The 13,968-nt window shown below is 40.3% G+C and overlaps 2 gene segments (V, D, J or C); both read right to left on the reverse strand.

Moving 5' to 3' along the window:
- Nucleotides 1-210: 210 nt before the first annotated feature.
- On the reverse strand, nucleotides 211-1,633 carry LOC133255320 (T cell receptor alpha variable 14/delta variable 4-like). The segment is given in 2 exon segments: nucleotides 211-706; nucleotides 1,451-1,633. Coding segments are annotated over 2 exon segments (465 nt in total).
- A 2,249-nt stretch (nucleotides 1,634-3,882) lies between these two features.
- Nucleotides 3,883-6,476, reverse strand: LOC133255149 (T cell receptor alpha variable 13-1-like). The segment is given in 3 exon segments: nucleotides 3,883-3,971; nucleotides 5,828-6,112; nucleotides 6,274-6,476. Coding segments are annotated over 3 exon segments (426 nt in total).
- Nucleotides 6,477-13,968: the final 7,492 nt, after the last annotated feature.

The following is a 13,968-nucleotide window of genomic DNA, read 5'->3' on the forward strand; positions in this document are numbered from 1 at the left end:
GAACTGAACTGAACTGATCTGAAAGACCAATAATTAACACATATTTTTAACTGATTTTTAATTCAGACATTTCTGAATTTCCTTAGTCCATTCTTCTAGTTTAATTTAATCACCAAATGATAAAGATTTTGGTGGTTATATTTGTCTTCGACAAGAAATTTAAATCCAAATTTTCAGGGATAAGAAAGTTTTTGATGAGTGATAGCTCTAGACATGGTCTATGAACCTAGAGAAATACTTTCTTAGAATGAGTGTTTCCCCTCTAAACCTACACCTGTGCTGCCACAGTACTAACCCCTTCCTGTCTGTGAAAGCAATTCCCTACCCTGGTCCCTACAGCAGGTGGTTGTATCAATTAGAACTCTGGGTTTTGGTACAGGTCCCTCCTCCATGCCTCTCACTGTGGGCTCACTCAGTGCACAGAAATACACTGCAGAGTCCCCCAGTTGTGAAGCTGAGATGGTAAGTGTGATGAATTTGCTTGCCTTCTGGAAATTCAATGAGTAGCGACCTTCTGTGGCATTTGGCTTGTTATAAGAGTCCTGGGGAATGAGGAAGGTCAACATGCCACTGCTGTGTTGCTTGTACCAGAATGGACTATAAGTTGTACCACTGGCGTCATATGTGCAATTCAGGGTCACAGTTTCTTTCTCCTGCACTGACATTGGTGGTTGGTCTTGAGTTACTTTCTGGGCAATACTGGATCCTAGAGGAAAAAAATAGATAGAAGTAGACTGTAGCCATGAAATTAAAAAAACACTTGCTCCTTGGAAGGAAAGCTATGGAAAAGCTAGAGAGTGTATTAAAAAAGCAGAGACATTACTTTTCCAACAAAGATCTGTATAGTCAAAGCTATGGGTTTTCCAGTAGTCATATGGATGTCATATGGATGTCAGAGTCAGACCAGAAAGTAGGCTGAGTGCTGAAGAATTGATGCTTTCAAACTGTGGTGTTAGAGAAGACTCTTGAGAGTCTGTGGGACTGCAAGGAGCTCAAACTAGTCAATCCTAAATGAAATCAACCCTGAATATTCATTGAAAGGACTGATGCTGAAGCTGAAGCTCCAATACTTTGGCCGCCTGAGGCAAAGAGCAGACACATTGGAAAAGACCCTGATGCTAGGAAAGATAGAAGACAAAAGAAGAAGGATGCAGCAGAAGATGAGATGATTAGAGAGTATCACTGACTCAATGGATGTGAATTTGAGCAAACTCCAGGAGATAGCAAGGAACAGGGGAGCCTGGCATTCTGCAGTCCATGAGGTTATAAAGAGTCAGACACAGCTTAGCTACTGAACAAAAACAATAGAGATTTAGGAATAAGTGATGCAGAATAAAGAAATTCTACTTTACACTCAGCTAGGCTTCCTTCCTAGGGTACCCTTAAGACTGCCTGTTCCTTTGGTCCTTAGGTCACAGAGGAGGCACAATCCCATCAGGACCATCCTTACCTAAACACAGTGAAGCCACGACCACCTTCAGAAGGCTGGAGAGAAGCATGTTTCAGCTCTTCCACTGATGGAAAATATCTTCTTCAGTGTCAAGGCTTTTCAAGGTGAGGTGAACCTGGCAGGGTGAGGGAAGAATTGCTGGGTATGTGCTGCTGCTGCCCCACAACAGGAAACAGGGGTGAGTTGATGTAGCAAGTTGAGTAGCAAGTTGATGTAGTTAATTGAGTAGCAAGTTGATGTGGGTTACATCAACTTCTCTATGAACCAGGTGAGAGTCCTACTCACCCCAGACTTCCTTTTGTATTAACCAGTTCTTTGACTGATAGCAATTACATCTTAAAATAAACACAAGTTAAATTTGATATTGCAAAGAAGACTCCGCCCCCGCCCCCCGACAACACACACACACACACACAATGCTATGTTGGATCATTGCTTCTATGAAAGAAATCAGTGAGTAACTCTTATTTAAAAATATGGTCTATAATGTATTATGGAAATAATATAAGACATACTAACCATGCAGCCTCACTTCTGTGTTCAGTTCTTCCACCTAAGGTAGAAATAAATCACTTTATGGAAAGACGGCAAAGCACTTTAGCTCTTCTATTCTGCCTATTGTTACAATAAAGCTTCTCCTCACTATCAACATTTTCAGTTGCCCATCTTCGGGCCAGAGCAGGAAAATCGAACCATTCTTTTCTAAAGAGTTTAGGCTGAGGTTGCAGAGATTGACTCCCATCACAGAAATCCCCTTTTATTCTCTACTAATTTTGACAGTCCAGCTCTGTTCATGAAAGCCAGATTAGATATCTTAGTTTTGTCATTAGGTTATCAAGCCTTTGAATTTATATTCATCCAATTAACTCAACTGGGATAATAAATGAGCCATACCAAACTGTTATATATCCTGTATGTCCAGCTCTAAAGGAAGTACATAGCAGCTGATCTCATACACCTCCATAAGACAGCTAACCCTAAGATCACCACTGATTCCACCCCCAACCCTACACCTGTGCCACCACATCCCTAACCACTTCCTGTCTGTAATAAATCTTTGTGTATGAATATAACAGGAAATCCATGCCTAGGGATATGACTCCACACCATGGCAAACAACAAAGACCCACTGTCTATCACAGCCTATTTCTTGATAAATTAGCCAAAACTTATCTTCCCCCCATAGCTCAGTTGGTAAAGAATCCACCTGCAGTGCAGGAAACCCCGGTTCAATTCCTGGGTCAGGAAGTTCCACTGGAGAAGGGATAGGCTACCCACTGTAGTATTCTTGGGCTTCCCCTGTGGCTCAGCTGGTAAAGAATCTGCCTGCAATGCAGAAGACCTGGGTTCGATCTCTGGGTTGGGAAGATCCCCTGGAGAAGGGAAAGATTACCCACTCCGGTATTCTAGCCTGGAGAAATCCATGGACAGTATAGTCCATGGGGTCACAAAGAGTCAGACATGACTGAGTGACTTTCACTTCACTGTTCACTTCACATCTGCCTGTCTCAGTAATGACAGCCTCAGTGAAATTGTTTGAAGCATGTTTAGATTTTGCAGTGGAATCTCTATTAAGTTTAATGGAACCACATACAGTAGGACAGTAGGAATTGTTCTCTAAGTTAAAAACACCCAACTTTTTTCTAACAACTGGTTGCTTAAATATGAAATATCATTAATTTCTCTTCACATTATTTAAGTCTTTTAAACTTCTCAATTAAAGGATCTCATGACTGTATTCTGTTACTTAAAATACATCCATACCCAGAACAATTCTTTGGACAGTCTCATATCAAACTCTGAATTTATATATTTTTTTTTAATTTTTGAAATGAGTTAGGTATGGGCGGGGGGTGCTTCCCTGGTAGCTCAGCTGCTAAAGAATCTGCCTGCAATGCAGGAGACCCCAGTTCAATTCCTGGGTTGGGAAGGTGCCCTGGAGAGGGAATAGGCTACCCACTCCAGTATTCATGGGCTTCCCTGGTAGTTCAGTCAATAATCTGCCTGCAATGTGGGAAATCTGAGTTTGATCCCTAGGTGGAAAGATCCCCTTTAGAAGCACATGACAACCCACTCCAATATTCTTGCCTGGAAAATCCCCGTGGACAGAGGAGACTGGGGGGGCTACAGCCCATGGGGTTGAGAAGAGTCAGACACAACCGAGTGACTAAGCACAGCACAGCACAGGAATGGGGAGTTTGTCGTTACAAAAGGAGAGCACAAGGGAGTTTTGGGGAGCAGTGAAACTTCCGTGTCATTATCTTGTGATGGCTACATGATCTCTACAATGGATTAAAATTCAAAATAAACAGAAATATAAATAAAAAATAGTCAAATTTTCTATGTAAATACTTAGGAATTAAGATTTAAAATACTGAACTCAAAATAGCAAAATAAGAACCTTCTACCATCTTTTCACCCTGCCAAAAACATCAATTTTCATCGTCATACTCCAAGGGAGCTTTGAGAAGTTCAGAAATCCAGCAGAGAAGTTCCAGCACACCGTCTGACATCAGACACACTGAAGAGGGTTAGGGGAACAATTTCACATTACCTTCATCACTCCTCCCCTCAAAGCACACAGTTGGGCTCCAGGGGAAACATTCTTGACCTGCGATTTCTCCACAGAGGAAAGTGAGGGCCTGTGAGTGAGCATCTGCTCTCCAGCTTTGGGAGAACCTACAGAAAAGACTCGCCCCTTTCTCACCTCACCCAGAATACCTTGGTGTGCTGCTCAGCTGGGGAGTGGGGAGCACCTGGGAACAGCAGCCAGGTCTCCAGGAGGGCATTAAAATGGACATGTTTCCTACGACCAAGGCACTGGCTCCATCAGGACTGCCCACCAGTTGCTGGGGATGCCTTGCCTGCCAATCATCAAAAGTGGCCCAGGGATACCAGCCATCACACAACGTCTGACTCAAACACCACCCCACCCTGTCACTGCTCCCAGGGCACAAAGAACAGCCAGAGTGAGGCTTTGCAGATGCCTAGTGAGCATGTGCAGAAGGCAGCCCCACTCTGCTGGCCTGGAAGAAACAAGACAGGTGTAAGCAGCCAGCATCCCCCTAAGGAAAGGAAGAAAAATGGAGGCTATCAACACCCAGACTGGCCTCCTAGGATCAAGAGAAGGCCATGAAGTTTGCAGTAAATTGTCCAGAGACAGGAGAAAGTAAATACACCATTTGATTTGCAGTCATTTGAATGTGACATTTTCAAATCACTTTCTATCTTACTTTTCCTCAAATACACACAAAATATATACTATGACAGGGAGGCCTGGCGTGCTGCGATTCATGGGGTCGCAAAGAGTCGGACACGATTGAGCGACTGATCTGATCTGATCTGAAAGGAAAACACATATCACATTTTCTCAATAAGAAAGTGGTCAATGCACATAAAGGGGATGTCAAACAATGTAAAATTGTAATTTATTAATATTTCTCATAGAGCTATTTCAAAGCTGATGTTTGGGAACAAGATAATGAAATGGGGAATGCTCAGTTCAAGATTTAATATTAAGTGGGAAAAGATACTAATTAAGATAGGAATTTATAAAAAGAGTAAACTGAATATTAGCAACATTGTGTGATCATAGAATTGTCAATATCATATTAATTATATAAAGCATTTTCTTATATTTGGCATGTAATTTGTATAATCAGAAAAATATGCTGTTTTCAAAGCACAATATTTTTAAAATCTATTCATAATAAGGATTGTGATATGGATAACAGGGGGAGTATTTATAGAAGAGGAGTCTGAATGGCAAAATGTAAATTTGGTCTTATAATTTAAAAATAAATCAGTAAATTACTAACTCTCTTCAAGAATTCAGTAAGCAACAGGTATCCAACAACATGTTCTAACCCTCTCTAGCTACCCTTGAGCCTAATATCCTTATCCAATGCTTTTTATGGCTTCCCTGATAACTCAGTTGGTAAAGAATTGCCTGCAATGCTGGAGATCCTGGTTCGATTCCTAGGTCTGGAAGATCTCCTGGAGAAGGGATAGGCTACCCATTCCAGTATTCTTGGGCTTCCCCTGTGGCTCAGCTGGTAAAGAATCTGCCTGCAATGTGGGAGACCTGGGTTTGATCCCTGCATTGGGAAGATCCCCTGGAGAAGGGAAAGGCTACCCATTCCAGTATTCTGGCCTGGAGAATTCCATGGACTGTATAGTCCATAGTGTAGCAAAGAGTTGGACACGACTGAGTGACTATCACTTTCTTTCACATGTTTTTTATGACTAGCACAGCAGTTTCCACCTGCAGACAAACAATGTAACATTTGTCATATTTGAAGGTTGCACCAAAGGAAGGGGGCTGCCCCAGTCACAGGTTTGAGTACAGACAGAAGATGCCTGGGAAGCACTGTGTACTTGCTGCACAGAAATAGACAGCTGAGTCTCCAGCTTCAGTGTTTGCGATGTGCAGGGAGAGATGTTTGGCTGTCTTATTCAATAAAACAGTCAGTCTCTGGTCTTCCTCTTTGCCCTTATTTGAATAAATACCTATAAGGAGCTGGGGACCTTTTCCAGGTTCTTGCTTATACCAAGGGAAGTAGTTTGAGTTACCATCTGTATAAGTACAGGTGATAAAAGTGCTGTTTCCCTCCTGGACACTCAGGGTAGGACTCTGCTCCACCTTGTTTCCAAGGCTGACACCTATGGAGAAAGTAGAAGTCAGAGAAAAGTTGTTAGATTATTTAGCTCTAGAGTTTACTTTCCCTTTTCTACAATAACTAGAAGAAATCTGAATAAAGCCAGTCTTGGCATCTAAAGAATATCTACTAATACACTCTATTTCCCTTAAACCCTCAACTCACAGTCCAGCTGCAGCCACAAGAATGTGATTAAAGCTCCAATGGGTATCTTCATTGTTTCTCCTATTTAGAATCAATTGTGGACCTGCAGTCTCCGGCCAGGAGAGCTGCTTCTGTTACCAAGTGATCCCTTCTTTTCTCGAGTGGTTTCTTTCATTGTCTACCCAGCCAATAAGAAAAAGGCTCTGCTTCTGCCCCAAGCCTACCTATCCATTCAGAACCCACTCAATGAACCCTCCACATGTGCTGATCAGCAGAGGTGCACCACCATCTGGTGGTCACATCTCTACCTACTGAACTCTCTGGTTAAATGTCTTTCTCATACCTGTGCCTATGAGGGACTCTGAGGCATAAAAACAGCAAAGATCAAACAAATTACATCTTAGATTGAAAATTTAAATGCACAGTAAGAATTTAGAGATTAAGATTTACACCTCTGCACACAACTGAGTCATTTTTAGTAAGTTAGAAGGAGGTAGATGCTGTTGCTCTTTATCCAATGATGGGCCTGATACTAGTTTTGAAATTAGAAAAGTACCATGATTCACTATTAAACATAAAAATACAAAACTTTCCTTTTCCACCTGTATACCATGCTCTTTTGTCTACTATGGGGAGAAAATCTTTCTAAAAGGAACATGTAAGCCAAAGAAAAGTATAAGAGAAAAAAGATCATTTGATATTCCAAATGCCTATTATCTTAGATTGTGTTCCTCTAAGCCGGTCTTGCCTGTTAACTGTGACTGTAGTTAACAATACTGTACTTTTCATTTGAAAGTTACTCGGAGTGCAGACCTTAAATAACTCACCATAATAACAACAAGACAAAAACCCTGGTAATTATGTGCAGTGAAAGATGTGTTCACTAACCTTAGTAGTGTTATCATTTCAAAATATATACATATATCAAATCATTATATTAGACACCTCAAACTCACACATATCTTAAAATCAGTGAGTGACTCAGCCTTAGAGGAATTTCCTCCAGAGCATGAGTATGAGTCAATTCTACTGGCATGCTTCTGCTGCCTTGGCCATCGCTGGCTCAGAGTCTATATTCTATTATTTTTCTTCCAATCTCCACTACAATGTTGTTTCCCCAAGACAATGACATTGACATTTCCCCAATAAAATATTCTTTCCCCAAGACATTTCCCCTTAACTTCTGTGAGCTTCCAGAATTATCTTCCTCTGCCAAAACCACTTTGATTACTTAGAACTTTCTGGTTACCTCTGTGAGAATAAATCCAAGAAAGTCTCAATATTGCCTGTGTCTTCTAGAGAAATAGTGCAAATAGAAGATTGACCCTAAAGAACCTGTCATAAGAAACGGTCCCTGGGCAACCAAGACTACCTCATTTCCAGAGGTAGAAGCCCCTCTCCTGTGATTTGGATTCTCTGGCCCTGTGGACTACAAAGAATAAATTAACCTCTGTTCCATATCTCATACCTTTAAAAATTTACACAGCTATGGTGAAGAATATCTACTCAATATATAAATATGTATATTTATTAAAATATGCAGGTTTTATGTGTGTTAAACTTCTTGCATTGCAGGCAGGTTATTTACCATCTGAGCCACCAGGGAAGCCCAGGTAATACACAAAGTTTGGAACAATTTTTTATGTGACATTCTTAATTCATCAAAGACTAATTTCCACTTCTCTTCTGGATTTAGAAAGCAATTATTGCTTGTTATAAATTCCCTGGAGGCTCAAACAGTATAGAATCCGCCTGCAATGTGGGAGACCTGGGTTTGATCCCCGGGTTAGGAAGATCCCTGGGAGAAGAGAATGGCAACCCACTCCAATATTCTTGCCTGGAAAAATCCCATGAACAGAGGAACCTGGCAGGCTACAGTCCATGGGGCCGCAAAGAGTCAGACATGACTGAGCAACTAACACTACTATAAAGAATTGTGGAGAGCACTGGTGTTCTTTACTTATAAGTAATCTCACTCAGGCCTCCTATTTTAGTGCCCACCACAAACCTTCAACCCATACATACACAGGCACTCACAAGAGCAACACCATCTTTCTCAACTATTCAAAGATAACTGGCCCTTCTTTTTTAAACTCTTCCACAGCACACATTGTGACACCTCTTGCACTAAACCTAGGTTTCTTCTTTGTCTAGTCTGTAACACAAGCTTTAATTCTTCCTTACACTTCTCACCTTCTGAAATATTTTTGACATCACTATGTGCTGTGATCTCCTTATCTATTCTTTTTGTGATTGCAGGTTTATACCCTTTCTGATTTCTTTACTATCTTAGAGATAAATGTGTATTATTAATCTACGATGTTCATACAAATTTCAGAGAAAACATTTTATTGCACAACATTTTGTATTGTTTAAAGTATACTTTGACATGCATTTTATTTATAGAACTTCAAAAATAAAATTTGCATTTAAACCAATCTAATAAAAAATTAGCTAGATTTAAACCAAGAATGCATAACTAATATATACTAGATTTAAACCAACAGTGCATAACAAAAATATATTAATGTTATGACTACAGCTCATTCATAAAGCCTACAAATACAGCCTTTAGAAAAAGTAGAACAAAAATTTAATGAAGGTGGAAGGATGAAGCACAGAAAAATATTTTAGAAGAATCAGGCATTTCAAGGTCAATAACACTTTTAATCATTCTTACCATAATAGTCACTGCAGAACCAGAAAACATATGTTGTTCACTTCTGTGCTTAAAACTTTCTCCCAAACAACAAATGTACTCTAGTGTGCCAATAAACAGATGTTAATTAAATAGGATTGCACCAATATTTGAAAAGACCAGCAGTATATTTGCAGTGCAATACAGAGATTGATTGCTCTATTATTTTTTCAATACACCATCTTCTCTCACTTCCTTATCTCTCACAATTTCAAGATTGTTACAAAATACTCAATATTTTGCAAAAATCTATAAGGGAAAATCTGAAAAAGAATACATATACTATGTGTATACATATTATACTCACGTACATAACAATTACTTTGCTGTACACCTGACACTAACACAACATTGTATATCAACTATACTTCAGTTTAAAATTAAAAGTTTTTAAAAGGTCATGGTTTTTGGAGGCTGTAGCTCTCCTATTTGGAGAAGGCAATGGCAACCCACTCCAGGACTCTTGCCTGGAAAATCCCATGGACCGAGGAGCCTGGTAAGCTGCAGTCCATGGGGTCGCTAAGAGTCGGACATGACTGAGCGGCTTCACTTTCACTTTTCACTTTCAGGCATTGGAGAAGGCAATGGCAACCCACTCCAGTGTTCTTGCCTGGAGAATCCCAGGGACGGGGGAGCCTGGTGGGCTGCCGTCTATGGGGTCGCACAGAGTTGGACACGACTGAAGTGACCTGGCAGCAGCAGCAGCAGCAGCAGCAGCAGCTCTCCTATTACTTCTCCTGCATGCTCTGTCAGGAAGACACTGTGCAAATGACACCTCTGCTGCATTCTGACTCAGTATATTGTATACAGTATAAAGTATATTGTATACAGTATAAAGTATATTGTATACTGAAAGTATAATAAAACTCAGTAAAGCAAAACCCATCAAGTTGGCCTGGAACAACCTGCGGGGCATGGATTTTGACTGCAAGGATGAGCAAGGGACTATTGCATTGTTTATGTGGTTTAACCTTGAAATTACTTTGGTCTTTGATAAGGAACCATTGGTGTCAGACAGTTTTTAGCTTCACTAATAAGATGTTGTGTAAAGGGAAAGTTCCCCAGTGATGCAGTGGTAAAGAATCTGACTGCAATGCAGCAGACCCAGGCTAGATCTCTGGGTCAGGAAGATCCCCTGGAGGAGGGCATGGCAACCCACTCCAGTATTCTTGCCTGAAAAGTTCCATGGACAGAGGAGCCTGGAGGGCTACAGTCCATGGGGTCCCAAAGAGCCGGACATAACTGAAATGACTGAGTACTTACACAAGGGAAATGTTTACTTCTTGTTCTTATGTTCTAGACATGGTATGATTTTTGTATCAACCAGAGACTGAGTGACAAACCACCATAAACTCTGCTGGGACCAGAGGGCATCAGAGACACACAGCAGCCAGGGCCCATTGCTGCTCAGAGTTTGTGCTCAGCTCCCCCTGCTGTTTCTGTCACTGTGTCTCTCCAAGCACAGTAGTACACAGCTGAGTCTGACTCTTGGACTGAGGCTTTCTCCAAGTGGAAGGAGGTAGTTTCTGTATTATATGTGGCTTCAAAACCTTTGTTGGTTCCCTTGTCGTTGGCCTTCATGGCTTTCAGGAGGAGCTGTGGACCTTCTCCAGGATACTGGACATACCAGAAAAGATTAGGGTACCCAGAGGTTGAATAAGTGCAGTTTATAGTCACAGAAGTCCCTTCTGAACGACTCACTTGGCCATTCATCTGGGTCACTGAGTTTCCATGGGTTTGTCCTGGGCAAATTATAAAAAAAAAAATTCTGTGTCACCTTGGGCATATTTTTCTAGGATAAAATTATGGTTAAAGATTTTGCTGACATAATAGAAGGAAGAATCCATGTTTTAAGAGGCATTTTACTTACCCAGCATTAACAGTATCACAGTCACTAAGCCTGGAGAAGAGCTCATCTCTGGAGTGTCACCTGAATAAAGTTCTTGACTTTTAAGAGGAAGAAAGGTTGAAATCACTGTGAAGTGACAAATCAAAGCCTGCATTTCACACAGGAAATGTGTTGGTGTCAGGAAGCTGCACCCTCTCGTGGACAGAGAGGAATGGGATGTGTATAACCTAGTCTCCCAAACATGTTCTTATCCCCAGCTTTATTTTTGAGACATATACCAGTCTACGGGGCTTCCCTTGTAGCTCAGTCGGTAAAAATCCCCTTGCAGTGCAGGAGACCTGGGTTCAATCCATGGGGAAGATCCCAACCCATTTCCTTGGAAAAGCAAATGGCAACCCATTCCAGAATGCTTGCCTGGAAAATCTCACGGACAGAGGAGCCTGGTGGGCTGCAGTCCATGGGGTCGCAAAGAGTTGGGCACGACTGAGCGACTAACACTAACACTATACCCGTCTTCAGATGGCACTTGGAAATCTGAACAAGTTGCTCTAACCTCTTAGGTCTGTTTTGTTGTTAGGCCTCTACCTGACAAGTCCTTTAACAGAACATCCCTAGGGTATGTCTGTAACTGAAAAGATACCAATTTCCTTGAGCGTGTTAAAACAGTCCTTTACATCGTCATGTATTCCGTGTGAGCTAGTCATAATTCATCAAATACCAGAAAAGCGTTTGGGGTTGAACTTAGAAGAAGTAATAAAAAACCAAGTAATTACTGAGTGATTCTTTACTTTTCAACACTGTACTCTAATATCTAGAGCAGTCAACTGAGATTTATTACATCACAAAATATCTGTCCAATTAAACAAAAATGATAAATAAACAATCTTTGAGGAATCACTACTTTTTGAAATGCACTGTTTCCTTGGTTGGTTGGTTTAGTCTCTAAGTCTTGTCCAACTCTTGCAACCACATGGACTGTAGCCTGCAAGGCTCCTCTGCCCATGGGACTCTTCGGGCAAGAATACTGGAGTGGGTTGCCATTTCCTTCTCCAATGCATAAAAGTGAAAAGTGAAAGTGAAGTCGTATTAGTCGTGTCCGACTCTGAGCGACCCCATGGACTGTAGCCTACCAGGCTCCTCCATCCATGGGAGTTTCCAGGCAAGAGTACTGGAGTGGGTTGCCATTTACTTCTCTAGGTGACCTCATATACCTACAAAGGACTATAATTGCAATATTATTGACAGTAATGAAACTTTTTCTCTGCATATGTATGTTAAAAGTAAGGTCATGCTCTAGGAATATTATTCAACATCATGGCAAATAACAAAGACCCCTGGCTTATTATTCTACCTCTTGATACAGTATCCAAAGTTTATCAGCCTTGTCACAAAATAACAGCAGCCTCAGATAAATTGGTTGAAGTGTTATCAAATCTTGCTCTAGCAGCTTCATTAAATCTGATGGTACCACTTGCAGTACAAACCGCTCTACTCTCTGAGTTATACACTATAACTCTCTGAAAACACCCAACACTTTCAAGTCAGTTGGCTGAATAAATATGAAATATAATTAATTTCTCCTCCCATTATTCAACTGTAATATATTTCTAAATAAAAGGACACTCATGATTGCACTCCTGTCATTCAAGAAGTGTGCGTGTCCAGAACAGATCTTTCAGACATTCTCATAAAAAATTCTTCATTAATAAGTATTTAACCTTAAAAACTGAAAGGGACAATACCAGGCTGTTTATGCATTATTACTCCAGACCCCTTTATAAAACTCAATCCTTAGGGGAAGTATAATTAATTCAAGTAGCTGAACTTGTGCATCGCTCTTGGGCAAGTCAATTTACAAAAAAAATTATATTCAGTGTTAGTTGGTAGGTTTTGAATGCCATTCATAGCTTCCAAATACAATGGAGATGAGATTTCCTAACTCTCTGACGTTTCTTAGTTTTGGCATATGTCTTATGTACTCCAATTAAAATGAACACTAAATACACGAATTATTTGATGTCATCATGCTACTCAAAGAAATTTTGTCATAAAGACAAAGTCTCTCAGCATGAAAGACTCTGCAGAGTATGGGGTAAAAATGATCAAGCAGATTATCACATTAAACATAAATTTCTGAGTAAAGTCCTTATGCAAGAACCTCTTCTAAAACATAAAGGCAAATCCACAGAAAGGCTCAAAAGTTCCATCTATGTTCAGAATGCCAGACCCTGATTTTGTAAAGAATGACTAGGAATGATTGATTTGTTTCATCCATGAGGACAAAATATATCAAAGCCAAGACAGGAATCTGGTGAAGCTAAATGATCTCCATTGAACTCTTACTAAATCCTTGACATATGGCATTAGGGAAATATTGGCTGCAACATTTAAAAAAATATTGTAGGACATTTTCTAGATTGGTAGATATTGGGGTCAGCTCACGCATTTCTTGGAACCCACAAAATCCCATAAAATTTGTGAAAGTCGAATATGAACTAGAATACTTTACCAAGGAAATAATTGAGTATTTCCAAAAGAAATTTAAACAATTTCACATCTCCATGGGTTATGAGTATGTACTAGTAACAGTATTTTTATTCTTCACATGGGTTGAAGCAATCATTTGATAAAGCACAGCACTCACCATAATTAAAAATGAACTTGATATGGTGTTTACTACCTGTGTCATTTCAAATTGTATCTATATAAGGAAGCAGTTTCTCTGAGACAGTTATTTAAAGTTTTGCCCTCACTCAGAAATTTTACTACTCTTATTGTCCCCCTATCTTCTGAAGAAGTGGAAAGAACAAATGGAATATTAGAACTGAAATGAATTACAGTATCAGACACCCTTGAATTACTGTGGCCTAATACATTATTAATCAGTCTTGGCCCCCATGGCCCTTTCTTCCCTCACAAAGTCACACGTTGTCTCACTACCAGCTGGTCCCTGATATGCCCAGGTAACTCACAAGGGCCCAAACCACACATATTCCAATCTTTCACCAACTGAACTAAATAAATAAACTCATTATAGTCAGTCTTTTCATCACAGGCACAGGTTGATTTCCTAGCCTTTCATTTAATCAGCTTTTTCATGACAACCTGGGTGACCAGGTGCTGCCAAAATATCCAGAGAAAAACTACCATTGAACTTGTGGAAATGACT

This window comes from Bos javanicus, chromosome 10, assembly GCF_032452875.1.
Source record: "Bos javanicus breed banteng chromosome 10, ARS-OSU_banteng_1.0, whole genome shotgun sequence".
Classification (NCBI taxonomy): domain Eukaryota; kingdom Metazoa; phylum Chordata; class Mammalia; order Artiodactyla; family Bovidae; genus Bos; species Bos javanicus.